Below are 17,810 nucleotides of genomic sequence, written 5' to 3' on the forward strand. Positions count from 1 at the left end.
TAAAGTAAGTGCCTGAAATGGGACGGTACCCACTGGTACTGAGTACCGGCACTTCTGATTGGCTGTACCCACAACTAAGGTCACAGAGGTCCGGACTTCAATGTTTTTTCCGTTGTATACAATAAAAACAATAAATACAATACCATAAAAAAAATGTATTCTGTTGTTTATAATAAAAGTTGTGAAATAATTATCCCCAAACCCCCGTTGCAAGTTCAGTTATTCAACCTTGATATTTCTAAAACCCTGTCTACAGCAATGCTGGTGAGGTACTCCTTAAACTCTGAAAATGGTTAGATGGGTTAGAGCTGAAGTCAACTGGGGTACTGACAACTTTTTTGGTCCAATTAACAAAAGTAGGTTTAGTGCATTAACAATACAGAAATTAACACATGAAGAACCTCTGGCTTTATTGTGTTCCCCTATTTCAAAAACATGTAACACATATTTTACTTCTTCTGAATGTGTGTGTTTGTGTGTGTGTTCTCCAGGGGACAGACTGGTGAAGGTGAATGGGGAAAGCATTCTGGGGAAAACCTACTCTCAAGTGATTGCACTCATTCAAAACAGGTGGGAGACTAGTGTTTATAAATCACATGTTCAAAAAATCACGTTCAAATCTGACCTATTACCTATGTTTTTCATATATTTGATCTTATTTTGCAGTGAAAACATTCTGGAGCTCTCTATTATGCCAAAAGATGAGGATGTGTTGCAGTTGGTAAGTGTGAGTATTATCTTTCTTCTATTTTCTCTTCTTCCCTTCTTTTGACCTCCTTCCCGTGTGAAGCCACAGCAGTTAGCTAGGCTGTTTACTTGATAGCATGGATTGTGTATTTTTATTATAATTCTTGTAGCCGCTTATTAAAGTTTAACTTCAGAAATCTGCTATTGTCCATGAGTACAAACTGTACCATTACGAGTCGGGTATAAAAGAATGCATGAAAGGAGGCAGTGTAACACAATTGTCCAAAAATTAAACACATTGGATTTTATTCATTTTTATTACACATGCCAATAATGAATATGGTTGTCAGCTTAGTGCTTTAGATAAGATAAAGGAAAAAAATACAATGAAGTGGAAGATACAATCAATTACAAAAGAATAAAATAAATTCAGATACAATTACTAAAGCAAGTAAGGTTTTAGTGTTGGTTGTATAAGACAGATTTTTAGGATAAAAGAAATATAACTGCATGTTGCATCTGACCCACTCTGCCCTCTAGCTGTTCCTTCCATCTTTGTTCTTTTATCTGTTCTGTCAGGTTTTACATTGTGCCCTAACCCCTCTTGTCCTCAGGCGTACTCCCAGGATGCCTACCTGAAAGGCAATGAGCCATATTCAGGCGAGGCCGAGAACCTACCTGAGCCACCGCCTCTCTGTTACCCTTCCACCAAGCCCATCTCCGCTGCCCCACAGCCCAGCCACAACCTTCACAGTCCGCTGGACAACTGGCAGTGCCGACCCGGCCCCACTGCCTCTCCACTGGACAACCGCCCCCCTGCTGCCTCTACCCCCACCTCCGGCTGGCCTGGGGGTCCTGAGGATTCTAGTGGCCACTTTCCCCCGTTGGGACGACACCGTGGCCGCTCGTCTTCGGCCGTCAATGCGCTGGACTTTCACTTCGCTAACCACAACGCTGCCATCGCCTCTGCAACCCTGCCTCCGCCACGGAAGAGCAGCCTGCCAGCCTCTGCCCGCTCTCATGCCGATGCTCTCTGCCACCAGGCTCTGTCGGACTGGTACTACAGCCAGGCTGAGGCCGCCGAGCACATGTCCCCTCGCCACCGTAGTATATCTCAGGATCGTTTAGCAGAGCTGGGGTTGGGGTTGGCACTCGGCCCCGGACCCACATCTGCTTCCACAAACTCTGTGGAGCATCGCAGAAGAGAAACCCTCCTGTACCACCACCAGGCAGCTGCTGCCTCCCATGATTCCTATTGGCTAGGGAGCTGGGGTGGTGTATCGGGACCAGGAAGCAGGTCGTGCTCAGAAAGCCTGCTAGCAGCCTACGCCGAGTACGAGCACAACTACGGGCGTTCAGTGGAAACACTGGCACAAGCTTCTGCACTGGTTTCACCACGCTACGAACACTCCTCACAAGGCTCCCAAACCACAAAGTTCAGCGAGCAGAAAGTCACAGCAGGACATCAGCACCAAACCACAGTGACATCCCCCATCACAGCCTCTGCCACAGTGCCTCCTAGTGGCAGGCAGCCAGGTCAGCAGGTAGCTGAACCCCAAACGAGGCGAGTGAAAGAAGAAGAGCTGGTGGGCTACAAAAGCTACAGCCCCTCTTTCTGCCGCAAAGCAGGCCACCTCCTCCAGCAGGCCCACTCCTTCAGAGAGCCCAGTTACATCGGCCCTCACCTCAACTGGAGCCCCAGCAACAGAAGCAGCCCTGCTGACAGCGAGGGGGGGATGGTACCCAGGCCCCAGTCTACCCCCACCCTGTCTGCGTCAGAGGAGGAGAGAGTCCTCCTGGGTGAGGACAGGGAGGTCATCTCCCCCATTTCCCTCAATCAAGAGGTGGTCCTGAGGCAGAAGCCGCCCTCTGGCCGCCGAACCCCTGTTCAGGTCCTTCGACATCCCCACTACGCCACACCTGTGGACTCACCCGAGCCCCCTGGTTTGACACCTACATCTGGAACCCCATCTCCTGTCTCTGGGGGACCTGGCCCCAGCCGCAGGGCTAATGGTAGCCTGGCCCAGCATGCATTCAACTCCCTGTCCTCTATTCCCTTCATAGGTTAGTGACCTTTTCTCTGTAGCAACTGACTTAACACGGTCAGAGGATGTCAACACTATAACAAAACTTAACTCAAAAATGTAACATCATTTTACATGAATTAGTGTTGTAAAATTCAAAACATCCCTCTGAAGATGAGATTACACTACTCGGTTTAATAATAGACCACTTTTCTGGCATTTTCAGTCATTAACAGGCACATTTTTGTATATTTAGAACAATTATGTTGTCTGTTGCTACAGAGCTCTTCAATATCTCACTTATGTGAGGCCTTAGTCGTGCACCTTCTCTTTCTGTGTGTTTCTATCCTTTTCAAAATTTTGTGTGTGTTTATACCTGTCTGTGTGTCATGTACACGCCAACATAATGCTTGTACCCTCACTAAACTTAGTTTTCTGTACGTGTTTGATGGATACTGAATGTTTAATGTTCTAGTATGCATTTGAAGCTTTACCTGTCCAGTGTTTGTATTTTAAATAAGCAAAACGAGAGGGAGTTTTAGTTCTGTAGACATTTCTACACAAATAGATGCTTTGGGGTCAGAAATAATCTTACAGGTTCAGTTAAAACTGTAGTAGGTGATTTTTATGAAAATAACTAATATTTGCTGAATCTTTCACTATATCCTGACAGTAGAACATGAGACAGATAATCTGTGAAACAAGCAGGTTCCTCTGGCTCCTCCTAGTGCTCCTAATGGTATTTGCAAGAATCCACCGGGCCTGAGTGAAAACAACCAATCAGTGCCAAGGTAGTTGTTTCCCAGAGCACCAAATATAGACACTTTGGCACTCTGGAAATGAGACTCAACAATCAACTATCTTCAAGCTTCCAACCCAAAGCATCTTGATATCATTCCTGGCTCTAATTGGTTGTTTTTCATTCAGTCCCAGTGGATTCTAGGACACCATTAGGAGCACTAGGAGGAGCCAGAGGAACCTGATTGTTTTCAGATTATCTGTCTCATGTACTACTGTCAGGATATAGTATTCAATATTGAATGTTTTATTTTCATAAAAGTTAACTACTGCAGCTTAATTTTGTCAGGTGGCTAATCTCCATCAGAGGCTATTTCTGCTTCCAGAGTAGGTCTGCCTCAGAAAGAGGTCCTCACAACCTAAACAGCACCTGAGGAAGCTCTTAGCATGTCTTGTCTTGTCGTTGTTTTTAATAATTTCTCATCCCTTATTGTTCACCTGTGATGACAACCTTGCAGATGAACCCACCAGTCCTAGTATTGACGTACAGACCTACTATGTACCAGCCTGCTCTGTGGTGTCCAGTTCCCAGGCCTCCGCTATGGCCACCCTCACTTCCACCTCTGTCTCCCCCACCCTCTCCTCCATCTCCCCCTTTGTCCGACTTCGTTCTCAGGACTGCAGTGAGTCTCACTCACTCACTCTAAATACTGAAAGGCTTCAGAAAGGGCTAGATCAATATACAGTATGTTTTCCAGTATGCTTGAACTGACATTGCCAAACACCACTGCCGGTGCTTTTGAGTCAAAATGACAAGCGGTTATGTAATGCCTTTAGAATCAGAATCAGAATTTGGTTTATTACCAGATACGTTTTTACACATACGAGGAATTTGTCTTGGTGCATTGGTGCATAAAATATACAAATCACAAAAAAATATACAAATCACATTACACATTATATTTATTTATTTATTTTGGCAGACTGATATATTTGTCTAGCCGTAGCCTCAGACTCATCTTAAAGGAGTACATTGATATTTACATGGAAGAATTCCATCCACTTTTTGCAAAAAAATCTTTCCCTTTAATTCATCATTTCATAAGGAAGTACTCAAAGCCACTGTGTGTATAATTTGAAAATCAAATGTCAATGGTATTCCTTTAATAGGCAGTTTGTATGTTTAACCCCTTAATTCATCCACCTGGTTATTGTCATATTTATCACTCACAGTTTGAAACAACAACAATCACTCATTGTCTTGTCATTTCAGTTCACTGCAATACATATTGCACATATTTATTTTACACTCTCATCTCATTTCTCCTCTCTGAATCGCCTTTTTCTCTCTTCAGGCAGTATTAAAAGTCGCCGCTCCTCTTACCTGCTGGCCATCACCACCGAGAGATCCAAGTCCTGTGACGAGGGTCTCAACACCTTCAGGGATGAAGGCCGTGTCTTCTCGTGAGTCAGGAACTCAGACGGGACACTTTGAATGCTGTATTCTTTACTAAAATGGGTCGATATATTCCTAGAAATGAGTTTTGTCTTGTACCTGTCGCCTATACGTGTATGTACCACAAAACTTCAGTAACAAATATAATTTAAAAGGGGGCTTTAACATAGACACAGGGTCATTGATAGACATAAAAAACATAGGATATTATAGCTTTAAGATTAATTAATAATAGTTAAGTTTTTAAAATTTAAATTCTACTTTTTGGAATTTTCACTTGGATTTATGTTGGCTGTTACAACTTACATTTACTATGTAGTATGCAAAATACTGTCCTCGCAGACACTGTCTAGACTCTATAGGCGGGCTGTTTTTGTAACTTGTTTCCTTTCTGTTCCACAGCAAACTACCAAAAAGGGTCAAGAGCTTTTTCACTGATGGGGTGAGTCTTTAACACACTTTCTAATTCTATTTTATTCTTACACCAGCAACCAACTAAACACTGTCTATTGTGCACCCTAATAATGCCCATAAATTATGTTTTAGTCTCTGGAGAGTCTGCGAGCCCAGGAGGAGGCCCGGTCCAAGCGCCACTCCACCTCTGAACTGGGAACCATCACCTTTAGTGATGTGCGCAAGGAGGGCTGGCTGCACTACAAACAGATCCTCACAGAGAAGGGAAAGGTACAACACACTGTCTGTACACACTGTAAGCTAACTGATTCTTCCTCTAACCACACCCCCCTTATAAAGGGCCTCAGTTACACCTCTCAAGTGTTCCATTCTAGTATGGCACATATGCATTTTACAACCATAACAGTGGCAGATACAATGGGTCCTTGTCTTTAGGTAGAAGTAGGTTTGTTATTCCTACCCAGCAACTGACGAGTTTGCCAGCTGAACTGTTGTCTGCAGATTTAATCATCTGTAGCTAGCTAACGTTAGCTACCAGTAATTAATCTATATTTTTTAAGGGTCTAACTGAGTCAGACTGAAAATCAGAACCCTGCAAAATAGTCTAAAAAAAAGACAAAATGCCAAAAATGTTAAATATCATTGTATAAATCTGTGTCTGCATAATTTTGGTAATATATATTTTCCATAATCTCTGCTAGGGTAGGGGAAGCATGTAGATATTGCATTCCCCAGAATTGAGCCTCCGGGAACTCCTTTTTTCCGTTTGTTGTTTTTTTGTGTTTTTTGACTTCTATAGTACTACAGTAATTTATTAATTTATTATTAATTTCAAGAAGAACAAATGAGAATACCTCACTTTTAAGAATAAAAAGAACGTAATAAAAGAAAAAGACAGATTGACCCTAAACTGTGAAATAGTAACATCTGGGAACGTAAGCTTGTCATAGCTAATTATGTGATTGATGTTTTCTATTCAAGGTAAAGTTCTTGTTTCTGTCTCTCCTTCCTGTAGAAAGTAGGTGGTGGCATGCGTCCATGGAAGCGTGTCTTCTCCGTGCTTCGCTCCCATTCGCTTTTCCTCTACAAGGACAAGCGAGAAGCCGTCCTTCACGGGGCGGGGGCAGGGCCCAGCCAGGATGAACATCCTCCAATCAGCATCCGCGGCTGCCTGATCGACATCGCATACAGTGAAACCAAGCGTAAGCATACCCTGAGGCTGACCACGCAGGACTTCTGCGAGTACCTGCTGCAGGCCGAGGACAGGGACGACATGCTGGCCTGGATCAGGGTCATCAGGGAGAACAGCAAGACCGACAATGAGGTTAGATCTTCATATCCAGTTAATCTAATTGAATTTACACAAACACACACATATTGATCTAATTTTTTGTAATCTCTATTTGCTCTAGGAGATTGGTTTCTCAAGACAAGCTCTCATCAACAAGAAGCTGAATGACTACAGAAAACACAGGTCAGCATGGTGGATTAAATTTAGCCAAAAGTCTTTATCACAACTGTCCCTTAACCTTTGTATAATTAGGACTCACTGTAGCTCTCGGCTATAGGCATGTCAGAAACAATAACTTTAAATGCAGTTTCCTAAGACCAAGAAAAACAAGGCATAAAACTGAGGTCATCATGACATTTTTATAAACGTATGGAGACCATCTCATTTTCTTAAATCTGCAAACCCCATCTTCATAAAATAACAAATTTCTTTGTGTCCCTCACTGCGTGCAGTCTGACAGGTAATAAGCCGGACTCCTCTCCCAGAGCCCATCGTATGATGCCTCCCTTCCTCCTGGCTAAGACTGACAACGCCTTAGTGAACCGAGCCCCCAGAGCTGGTGGGTACAAACTGATTGCCATGAAATTCTATACAAACATTCACGATCTACAGAGGAGGAAGCCTACATCCTCTAATGCCACCATATTAACAAATGATAAACTATTAACTAGTAATAACTGGAAATATACAACACTCACTGTTACAATAAAGGACTGTATTTTGAGGTTTAAAGGCATACTATGCAAAAAACAATGTAGAGACTTAGTGTTAGTTGGACTGAGGGCAGAAGCTACACTCCAGCTGCGTTCACACACAATCCACAAATATGGTTCCTTCCTGCAGGGTTATGTGGAGGTGTGGCTGTGTGTATTTGAGCTTTAGAACGTAACCTCTAGACCAAGGCTGCTCTCTCTGGCTCAGTCGAGAGCTTTAAATAATGCATTTACAAACAGCAACAGACAAATTTGGCATAGACTTATTTAAAAGACCAGTGGATCATTCAAAGGTAACGAAAACATAACAATTTTTATTTTCAGGTTATTATACACTAACGAAAAAATACCTATGAATATAATCTTCCACTTCTGCCAGTAGATCCTCCTAAATGTTACCCTTCATATTGGAAGCTGTAATCTTTTGCAAATCATTTGTGTGACTTTTTGTGGTGTTTAAATGTCTTGCATTGATAGACAATAAAAATGTGTCTTCGTTGAAATGAAACCAGCATATGGCAGCACTGACATTGCAGATAAAGCACAGGGTAACTAGTTTATGCACCTGTACAACTGGAGTGTCCTTCATGAATATCCACATGCAGCATTTTAGTGTGTGCCAATGGTTTGGTGTCCATGGTACTGTGAACGACAATGGTTCAATCAGTGGATCTTGATGTGAAATATAGTCATTGGAGGATGGATATCAGTAATTTTCCTGTACACAAGGCATCTTACACACTTATATGCCATACTCTTCACCACCTGTGTTTGATTTAGGTGCCCTATAGAGCTGCTGATGTTGCTCTGTTTGTAAAAATCTGACATGGGCCAGTTAGTGATAATAAACTGCTGTTTAAATGATGTTTTTTTCCATGTGGATGTAAATATCAAATTGAGCGTGTGTGCGTGTGCAGATGACAACAAGGCGCTGTGGGGCATCAACATCATGAAGAAGGCCAAGAAGACAGGCAGCCCGAAGGCTTTTGGTGTGCGACTGGAGGACTGTCAGCCAGCTGTCAACCATAAAGTAAGCCTTGAGTGTTTCATGCTGAGGCCAAAGACTTACAACTACACCAACAACATGATTCATAGCATAAAAATAACATGAATTCTACTTCAGTCCAAACAACTCAAGTCATTTGAAGACACACTAACACTAACCACAAAGTTTTCAATATTTCAGAAATATTGAAGTGGAACACAGGTGAAAATACTGCTTATTTACTTAATTGCTTTCACTTATGATACAGTCAGGTCTAGGGCTTAAGCGTTCCAGTTCTAGTCCTTACCTGGTGTATACACAAGGGGAAGAACAAGGAAAGAAACAGGAACAACTGGACTGATTTCAGATACTGGAGAAATACCCAGGAGTTGGGTTAGCTTACTGAGCAAGCAGGCTAGCAGTTAGCAGGTCTCTGGACTCTACCTCCATCTCTTACTCCTTCTTTGTCACCACACTTACTTCCCTCTTCCTGTTTTCAATCAATTTCCCTTCTTTATATGTGCCTGCCTCCATCTCTCCACAGTTTGTCCCTCTGATTGTGGAGATGTGCTGCGACGTGGTTGAGGCGACAGGTTTGGAGTACACCGGTATTTACCGGGTGCCGGGGAATAACGCCATGGTATCCAACCTGCAGGAGCATCTCAACAAGGGCATGGACATCAACACTGCTGAGGAGGTGTGCAGGAAACATGCTTATATCACATAGGATGTCTTTTCAAAGCTGTTTTGTAATAAAAGTCTTAGCTGGAGTCATACCTAAGAATGTTTTATACCAAGAATCATTGTGTAAGATTATTTTTATAATGCTGACTGTCTCCACAGAGATGGCAGGACCTGAATGTAATCAGCAGCCTGCTCAAATCCTTCTTCCGAAAACTGCCTGAGCCACTGTTTACTGATGGTGCGTCCACTCGTTTGTTTATTGTGAACTGTAAATACTATATATATAACAGAGGTTCCCAACCTTTTTCTCTAAGGGACCCCTTTTCTGTCACTGAGTAAATTATTGACCCCTGATTTAAATATTTATATTTTTTAACTATCATTATAGGCTTTAAATGTAATGTTTTCTTCTACCTGTTACTTGGCCATTGTTCTATTAGCTCTGTGGTTGTTTGAACTGTTCTAATGCAGGATAAGGCTGTTTATGAAAGAGTGGTGGCTCTGTGAATACAGCTTGTGTTCAGCTCGTCAAGATTTAGATAATCAAAAAATGATTCAGTTTAGTTTTCTTCACATAAATGACTGAAAAGTTGAGATATAGGTCTACTGTGTGTGTAGGTTTTCTTACGCCCCTTAAAATAAAGATGGCCTCCTGACCGCATGTGAAGCTTTAGCGACCCCCTGGTTGGGAACCACTGGTATATAATGCAAAATCAGGGTTGCCACTGGATTATTTTCACAGTTTGGATACTAATAAAAAGCAATTTTCCTGCCTGCTGTTTGCATGTGGTATTTATATTGTTATAATGTGAAAGTTATTAAGCAAGGTTATTATAGTAAAACTAAACTAGAAACTAAAACTATATGTGAAAAAACAAGAACTAAAACAATGTTGTGTCATTCTAAGTAAACTAAACTAAACTAAGTAAAATAAAATAAAAATATACAGGAAATATTCTAATCAATATGACTCAAACGAATAACAACTAAAGTAAAACAATTTAGTAAAACAATAAAGACTAAACTAAAAAGACTGACCCACTAACTGAAACTAAACTGAACTGAAAACAAACATTTAATAAAAATACAAAACTATAATAACTCTGATTATAACAAGATAAATAATGTGTATTGTATATGTTATAACAAAGAGTTAAACTCTTGTCATAATGTGATATGTTGTATGATATGTCATAATAATGTCAAAATATCTTGCTATAATGTAAAAACCTCCATAGACTGTTATAAGGAATTGGCCAATGTTGAAATATTGAATGTAGTCCTTTCATTATATGTTACTCATACGCTTTCTCTGTCTACAGACAAATACAATGACTTCATTGATGCCAACCGGATAGAAGACGCAGAGGACAGGCTGAAGACCATGAAGAAACTGGTATGTGTCAAATAATATTGAGCAATTACTATGTTATGTTAATCATAGATTTGTTTAAAAATTGAATCTACCATTTTATCTTCTTCTTGCTACCTGCATTTCTTGCTTCCCGTCCGTCTTTGTCCAGATCCATGACCTCCCAGATCACTATTATCACACCCTTAAGTTCCTGGTGGGCCACCTCAAGAAGGTGGCAGATCACTCTGAGAAGAATAAGGTAACCTATTACCTTATTCCCCCTTCATATTAGCAGTTTAGTGTGGGCGTTAATGGAGCCAGACAGGAACATAACTTTGATATCATTTTCAGATGGAGCCGAGAAACCTGGCTCTGGTTTTTGGTCCTACTCTGGTGAGGACGTCAGAGGACAATATGACTGACATGGTCACCCACATGCCCGATCGCTACAAAATAGTGGAGACGCTTATCCTGCACGTAAGAACCAACAGTTGCTCCATCTCACACAAGAAATACTGCACCAGTATTTGTCTTATCACCCAGTGATGTTGTGTTTTGTTACTTCAACAGCATGACTGGTTCTTCAGCAATGGAGAGTTTGATAAGGAAGAGAAGGTATGTTAGACCACAGTAGTGGCTTTATTAGTGCAAATAACTGAGGATGTCATGAATACAGAGATTGTTTATATTCAGATGTCTTCATTTGTACTTATTTTTTGGGTATGGTAAATGTGTGTATGTGTGTGTGTGTGTGTGTGTGTGTGTAGGCCCCAGAGGATAAGCGGGACATGCAGCCTGTGCCCAACATTGACCATCTGCTGTCTAACATTGGCAGGCCAGGCATGCCAGGAGAGGCATCAGGTGAGGAATCCAACTTGAGTGAGACTTAGAGAAACTTAAGCTTCATCAACATAAAATCCTGGGAAAGGATCTTACATTACCACAAATTTCACATTTGAAGCTACAGCAATGTGCCATCATCCTACCACGTCTGAAGGCATGAGTGTTTCTAACTGTTCCAAACAGCCACACTCGAAGGCGGAGACAGATGATATTCATTAAAATGGGCTTAACAGCACAGACTTTCCTTAAACTTGCATTCCGGAACTTTCTTCTCCCCGTCTGGCTGTATGAGTAATTACACAGAATTTAAAGATTATACATAAAGTCAGTATGCAATATAAAACCCACAGTTCAACTAACAATGTCCTTATCTCAACAAAAAAAAAGGATCCAAGGAAGCAAACAAAAATACTCAGTTTGAGACTCAATACAACCATTGGCTTGTGAAAATAAAAATCAGTGAGGCCGCTTGCTTCTAACAGACGTGCTTAGTGATTCTCCGACAACTCCTGGAGTCACCTCTTGTAGTCCAGCCATTGCGCTGCTGTCTCCAGGGAATGATCAGACTGGGAGCCATGCAGTTTGATGGTGACTCCATGGACTAGAAAGAGGACTTAAATAAAATACACACTTTTTGACTTATTGCAAAGGGTTGGGAAGCTAATCGATCATTCTCAGGACAGACTGTGTCTCTTCCATTTGTGAGTAGATACATCAGTTTTGGTTTAAAATGCTGGCATTTCTGGTTGATGTAAAATCCTGAGGCATGGAAGTTCTGTGAAGAATGAAAATCCTGCCTACCTTCTCACTTCTGCACACCTGGCCAATTGCTGTATGATATGGGCATTATTGTAGGTACTGATGACTAGTGCCAGTTGAAACCCTAATGTTAAATTGCTTCACTCAAATTTCTATACTCCTACTGCTGGCCTTACCAAATGAGACTCAGCTCAGTGTCTTCCCTTCCCAATAGATCTCTGTACTTCCCGGCTGTTTCTGCTCTGTATACTCATGATGTTTCCTACTTTTTCCCAATTTCTCTTTTTTTCCCGGACCTTTTGGCACTGTTTCTCTCTAGCTGAGACAATGGATCAGCCCCTTCGGTAGGACCAGGTCTTTCTCCTTGTGTGTTTGGTGTTTCTATTGCACTTGGTTTCATTTACCCATGGTTTCACCCCGATGTATCACCATTCCTCTGACGTTAAAGGTGAACTCTAGCCATTTTTCTACTTAAAGTAAAAGCAGAGGGTTGTTTGCTTTATTTTAAAGACAGATCCTCAGATAATGGCTAGAGTTCTCCCAAAAGGTTGCAGAATTGGTAGTGTGTGCTGTGGTTAGCCAGATATCATACCTTTGTACTACTAACACTACTACCACCACCCATCCAGTGATGACATGGTTCTAATCCACATCTGGTTCCTTCCCAATAGATTCCACCACCAGCGATTCACTTAAGTCAAAGGTAAGTAAGAAATCTCTTTCTTGTACTTTAATTCTGGGACTAGGATCTTGGAATATGAATTTGGAGTTACCATTATTTGACTGATATTTGATCCTTGCAGCTTTCTTTGGGCTCCAAGAAAGACCTGAATGCCAGAGACTTCCTACCCATGTCCATCATCTCTGCTGTGACCCGCAAACGTAAAAAAAGCCCCAGTACCCACCTTCAGGGCAGCAGTGCTGACGAAGACTCCGAGCATGAGCCAGTCAAGGCCAGCAACTACAGGGGAGAAGGAGTTGAAGGTGAGGAGGAAGAGGATAGAGAGGAGGAAGAGCCAGTCAAAGGAGAACATACGATTCCTAAAAAAGAAAAAAGGGATGAAAAGGAAAATGGGGTGAAAGCTCCAGAGACCACAGAACGAAAAGATTCATTGGCGGGAGATGAAGAGGCTGAAAAGGATGTGGGAAGCGAAACAGGCAATGACGCAAAAAAGTTAGAAAGGGAGAACAGGCAGCGAACAACCATGACGGGCAATGCACCGCAACCTCGTCCGAACAGTTTCCTCTGCTCCCACCATCAGATCCATGCCACGTACCCAAGACCCCCAGCTGTGACTAATCCTCCTTCCCATTTGAAGTCTCACAATCTCACGAAACGCCCCACAGTCCCTTTCTGGATCTGCCCCACCAGGCTTCCCAACCTCTACCAGGCATCCAGCTTTCACGGGACCCAGCAGCCAGACCGGAACCAGTCAGCGCCAGTCCGCTACAGGAAGACCAGGGGTGGGAGGACAAGGGCTATGTCCATGAATCTGGACCTTGAGATGGGCAGGAGTGAGGACAGAGTCAGAGGTTGGAGAGTAGAGAGGGTGGACGTGACCAAAGTCAATGAGGGAAGTCAGCACAGGAGTGTTGGGGTTCCTCAGGGATCAACTGTAGGTCAAAGGTCAATTCAGCAAATAGATCCCCTCCCTCGTATCGCCCAGGAGGCACCCCCTCTGTCCTCCTCCTCCTCAGGCTGGATAGATCAGAGCACCCCGGGATCTTCCATTGTGGTACTGAGGAGATCTGCCCTGGACCCGCGGGACAAGACAAGAGCGTGGCGTCGTCACACGGTGGTAGTTTAACCCGACTGTTTCATCTACTAATGCAGTACCTTGTACTCGCCCTTTACTCACACACACTGGATCTGTGTCACTGCTTCTAAAGCCAAGTGTTATGTTGCTTTAGGGACCTTAAGTTGGAGACGTGATCTCATGGTAAAGGAATTCTTTGACATTGTGTGCAGTTGTAGAGTTTCATTCCAAAATTAGATAACCATTATTTGAAAACTCTGAAACTCGCTGAAAACAATATTCAAGTTCCACTATTCAACTGCTTTTAAGCTGTTCATCTTTACTCCTTTACTTACAAAATAACTGTAGATGTAGTTATCCATGTCCTTATATATTGTGCAAAGAGGGTTGCACACAGGGATTGAGATAGAATTTCTTGGTATTTCTGGGAAATTCTCCCCAGTATGTGATCCTGTTTCCCAGGAAAAATACCTGTGGGATCGGCCATTTATACTCGCGTATTCACATACTACACTTCCACACATCAGTTGTAGATATAGTCCAACCCTGAACTGCCCTGGTAAAGTTCATTTGTGAGTCTTTGTGAAATAGGTGGTGCTAGAAGCTTGGCGAGATGATTCTTACTCACAAGGGCTAGGTGGTGAACTGATGGAGCTGGCAAGCAAACTTCTAGCACAGTAACCAGGGACATGCTAATGTCAGTCACAATAGTTCTTACTAATTGACTGTTAGCTTTGTCACTAACAGGAAAACACAGTTTGTAACCATCTACAACCCTTTTGTGGAGTATTTGACTCCTGCACAGTTTGTTATTGGTCAATGGTGCAAATTCAAGTATTGTAGTTTCAAAGGTTTACTTTACAAAATCACTGATCTCAACAATTCCATTGAAATGAATTGATTTTGCTACAAGATGCTGCCATTTAAAATGCTGGTTTGACCGGGCCTGTACAGAAATATAATTGGGTGCACTTTTCACCCAGAGAGGTTTCATCCAATAACTTTTCAAACTAGAGTTTAGCTGTGTGGTTCTCAAACTGGGGAGCATAGAGCTACTGTAAGGGCGTGGATGACCAGGGGAAAAATATGGAGAAAAACTAAGTTAAAGCTTATCCAATCATGTTGACCTCTATTTCACTAAAATTCAACTTGGATCCTTTGTTATTAGTTGCTAAGTCTATCATTTGTAATGACTGATAAAAATGGTGGGGTTCTGAAAGAGGGGGGATGCCAGGAGTGGTTTGACAACCACTGGATTAAGCGAACAAAGCAGAATGCAAAACCTGTCAATTAAAGTTATGCCGTAATCCAACATATCAAAAAAAGAGAACTACAGTCAGTTGATGAGCAGTGAAATGTTGAAAGCAGACATCATCCTAACATTACAGCTGAAGGTCCAAGAAGAATGGTGCATCCTGAACATGCTGTATCCTCAGGTCTGCTCCCTGAAGATGGTCATGGTTATCACTCGGATGCAGAACTGGTCATAGGAAATGCTGAGAAAACAGACTCAAACTGAGGTATGGTTGGCTTTGTGTTGTTCCCCCCCAGAGGTGGGGGAAGAAGTTCTTTTAAGAGGATTTTAAGTATCCACTGTTCTGTTTTTAAAATCAAACTTCATTTAAGGTGAGAAATCCAGGGAATGGTATATCCAGGAAGTACTCTTTATAAAATGACAAGAAAACCTACAACCTTAATGAAAAGCCACCATGTGATTACAGCAGCTATCAGATTATTCTGATGTTTTACAGTGTTATTCCTCATACTACCACTTGGCGGTGCAAAAGTAAGGCATTTTCAAATCCTATACTCAACATATATTTCTGAAATGATGTTTTGGAATGAAACCCTTCAATTGTAAATTTAGACTGATGAAGTAAAAAACGAGAGAAAGCCATATTAGACATTTGAAACTCCAGCGCCCGGTTGCTGCTGTTACAACTTACCCTCACCAGCAAAGACTTCAGTCACTGGAGGAACCAACTGTGCTGTACGCTGGTGTCTTCCCCCACTGGTTTTCACCAATGATGTCTTCGACCCGCACGGGCAGATATTACATATGCACACTTCCCTGTCAGCCGGAGTACATCACAGTACACTAATTCAGAAGAAAAGCGCACTTCATCTTACTTTCTCAGCCCTTTACAAGCTCTTCCAAAGCCTCCTGTGGATCTACAGGGAGCCTCTACGATCTGTGGGAGCAAAACAACTCTCTCTCTCTGGATGATGTCACTTGGGCATTACGCCAAAGCTTCCATGGACTAAAAAAGTGCATGTATGGGGTCAGTGACATATAAAAATATGCAAACCCTGAGTGTTCAACACAAGCCTATCGTGCTTCCCTTTTTGTGTGTCTGTGTGTGTGTGTCTGTGTGTCTGTAAGTGAGAGAGAGAGTGCTTGGGGAGGAGGGCCAGAGTTTGAGGATCTGCTTCGTCAGAGGAGCAATGTGTTTAAGGCAGCTATGTGAAGTCATGCCAAAATGATTACTTTTTTCTATCTGGATAATTGTACAATATCAGCAGCATGGAGCCAAGAAAGAGGCTCAGTTCAGTTTATATCGGTGTTACTAGGAGAGTAGTGTCATGGGAGCAGTTGAGAGTGAGCGAATAACCACCTTAAAGCTGCAGTAGGTAACTTTTATAAAAATAACTTTTTGACATATTTGCTCAATATATCCTGACAGTAGAACATGAGACAGATAATCTGCAAATACCATAAGGAGCACTAGGAGGAGCCAGAGGAACCTGATTGTTTCACAGATTATCTGTCTCATGTTCTACTGTCAGGATATAGTGAAAGATTCAGCTAATATGACAGAAAGTTATCTTACTGCAGCTTTAAATCCAAAACCACTGAGTCTTACCTGAGTGATATTTTTAGCATTTTTGCTCCCCATCCCAGAACTTTAGTTTTCTTTAATCAGAAAAGAACAAACAAAATGGAGGTGACCCGAACTATACTGCCAACTACTGTTGTACAACCAGACTCCATGTTTGTCTTAATCAAATCAGTCTGTCCTTCTCTCTATCTGTCCCCTTGTGCATGTACTTTATGTACGTGGGTGACTGTGCGTGGACCAATTTTGTAACAGTTGTACAAAGCCTTGTTAAGTTAACCTGTGTATATAAATATTATACATAATATATTAAATTATTTGTTTTGGAAATGGGGTTGTGTTCATTTTTTTGCTTCCAGTGTGGGTGTTTAGTTAATTCAGATGTGAAGTTACCCAATTTACAATAATCACACCAAGCTGAATGTAGAGACAGACTAGTTTCACAGCAGAAAATGTGAAGCCAGCTGCAGTGAGCGTGAAATGTCAAGAGAGTTAAACAAAAATAGTATCAACCATACAGATGCCGCAAGGGTTAACAGAAGTTCATCTGTAGTATTTCAGTTCACTCACATCCATCAGCCTCCAGACTAGGAATTCATGTCACAATTATTTTGGCCAAAATAATTGCTATACATGATATTATCACAATAATCATGAAACAATGCTTAATACTAAAAAAATACTGGAATCCCTTTACCTTACATTTTGTTAAGAAACACATATTTAATGCATCACAGATACACCGCATCTCCCTGTTCTGTATTTTGGAATCTATACAATTTCCACACATCCAGTTAATTTTTTCTCAGCCAGGGTGACAGGCTTAGTATTTTGGAATGAGTGGAAAGACGCAGGCTCCTCCTTGTCCCCCTTGTTCAAAATAACTCAGGAAATCAATATAAGACTGTATGCTGGAGAGCTAGACAGCTTTATCAAGTCAACCCATGTGAGGAAATCACAATCACCATTATCCCAAATGATGATTATTCTGATGTAAATATGATGTGTTTTTTATTGCGATACGCAATAATATTGTATATCTCATCGGTACACCAGACAAACTCAGGACAAACATCTGAGGACAAACACAGGCTCCAGCAGCTGATAGCAGCTGATACCTAAAGAGAGAACATTGTCAGGAGGGCTGCTCTGTGTACTGATGAACATCAGCAGGTCAAATCAATGTTTCCAACAGAATAACAGTGTTGTGCATTTTCACCTCTAGTTATTTTCACTTGCGGGGTTGAACCAGTTTGATTATACAATGA

At 41.8% G+C, this 17,810-nt stretch overlaps 1 protein-coding gene across 10 annotated transcripts in view; it reads left to right on the top strand.

Moving 5' to 3' along the window:
• Nucleotides 1–16,872, top strand: part of LOC127372859 (rho GTPase-activating protein 23) — a 72,834-nt gene extending 55,962 nt beyond the window's left edge. For 5 of the 10 annotated variants that reach the window (XM_051416733.1, XM_051416729.1, XM_051416724.1 and 2 more), the window contains exons 5-24: nucleotides 492–570; nucleotides 667–727; nucleotides 1,302–2,751; nucleotides 3,968–4,132; nucleotides 4,805–4,913; nucleotides 5,308–5,347; nucleotides 5,452–5,589; nucleotides 6,335–6,643; nucleotides 6,732–6,793; nucleotides 7,063–7,169; nucleotides 8,241–8,353; nucleotides 8,853–9,005; nucleotides 9,152–9,230; nucleotides 10,315–10,388; nucleotides 10,516–10,605; nucleotides 10,698–10,823; nucleotides 10,917–10,961; nucleotides 11,114–11,207; nucleotides 12,620–12,651; nucleotides 12,752–16,872. In XM_051416733.1, coding sequence (XP_051272693.1) covers nucleotides 492–570; nucleotides 667–727; nucleotides 1,302–2,751; nucleotides 3,968–4,132; nucleotides 4,805–4,913; nucleotides 5,308–5,347; nucleotides 5,452–5,589; nucleotides 6,335–6,643; nucleotides 6,732–6,793; nucleotides 7,063–7,169; nucleotides 8,241–8,353; nucleotides 8,853–9,005; nucleotides 9,152–9,230; nucleotides 10,315–10,388; nucleotides 10,516–10,605; nucleotides 10,698–10,823; nucleotides 10,917–10,961; nucleotides 11,114–11,207; nucleotides 12,620–12,651; nucleotides 12,752–13,756 — 4,331 coding nt within the window. In that variant the 3' untranslated portion in view covers nucleotides 13,757–16,872. The remainder of the gene's footprint in view (nucleotides 1–491; nucleotides 571–666; nucleotides 728–1,301; nucleotides 2,752–3,967; nucleotides 4,133–4,804; nucleotides 4,914–5,307; nucleotides 5,348–5,451; nucleotides 5,590–6,334; nucleotides 6,644–6,731; nucleotides 6,794–7,062; nucleotides 7,170–8,240; nucleotides 8,354–8,852; nucleotides 9,006–9,151; nucleotides 9,231–10,314; nucleotides 10,389–10,515; nucleotides 10,606–10,697; nucleotides 10,824–10,916; nucleotides 10,962–11,113; nucleotides 11,208–12,619; nucleotides 12,652–12,751) is intronic. The other 5 variants (XM_051416726.1, XM_051416727.1, XM_051416728.1 and 2 more) reach the window with 4 other exon arrangements.
• The last annotated feature ends 938 nt before the right edge of the window (nucleotides 16,873–17,810 follow it).

The sequence above is a fragment of the Dicentrarchus labrax genome, unplaced genomic scaffold (assembly GCF_905237075.1).
Source record: "Dicentrarchus labrax unplaced genomic scaffold, dlabrax2021, whole genome shotgun sequence".
Taxonomy (NCBI): domain Eukaryota; kingdom Metazoa; phylum Chordata; class Actinopteri; family Moronidae; genus Dicentrarchus; species Dicentrarchus labrax.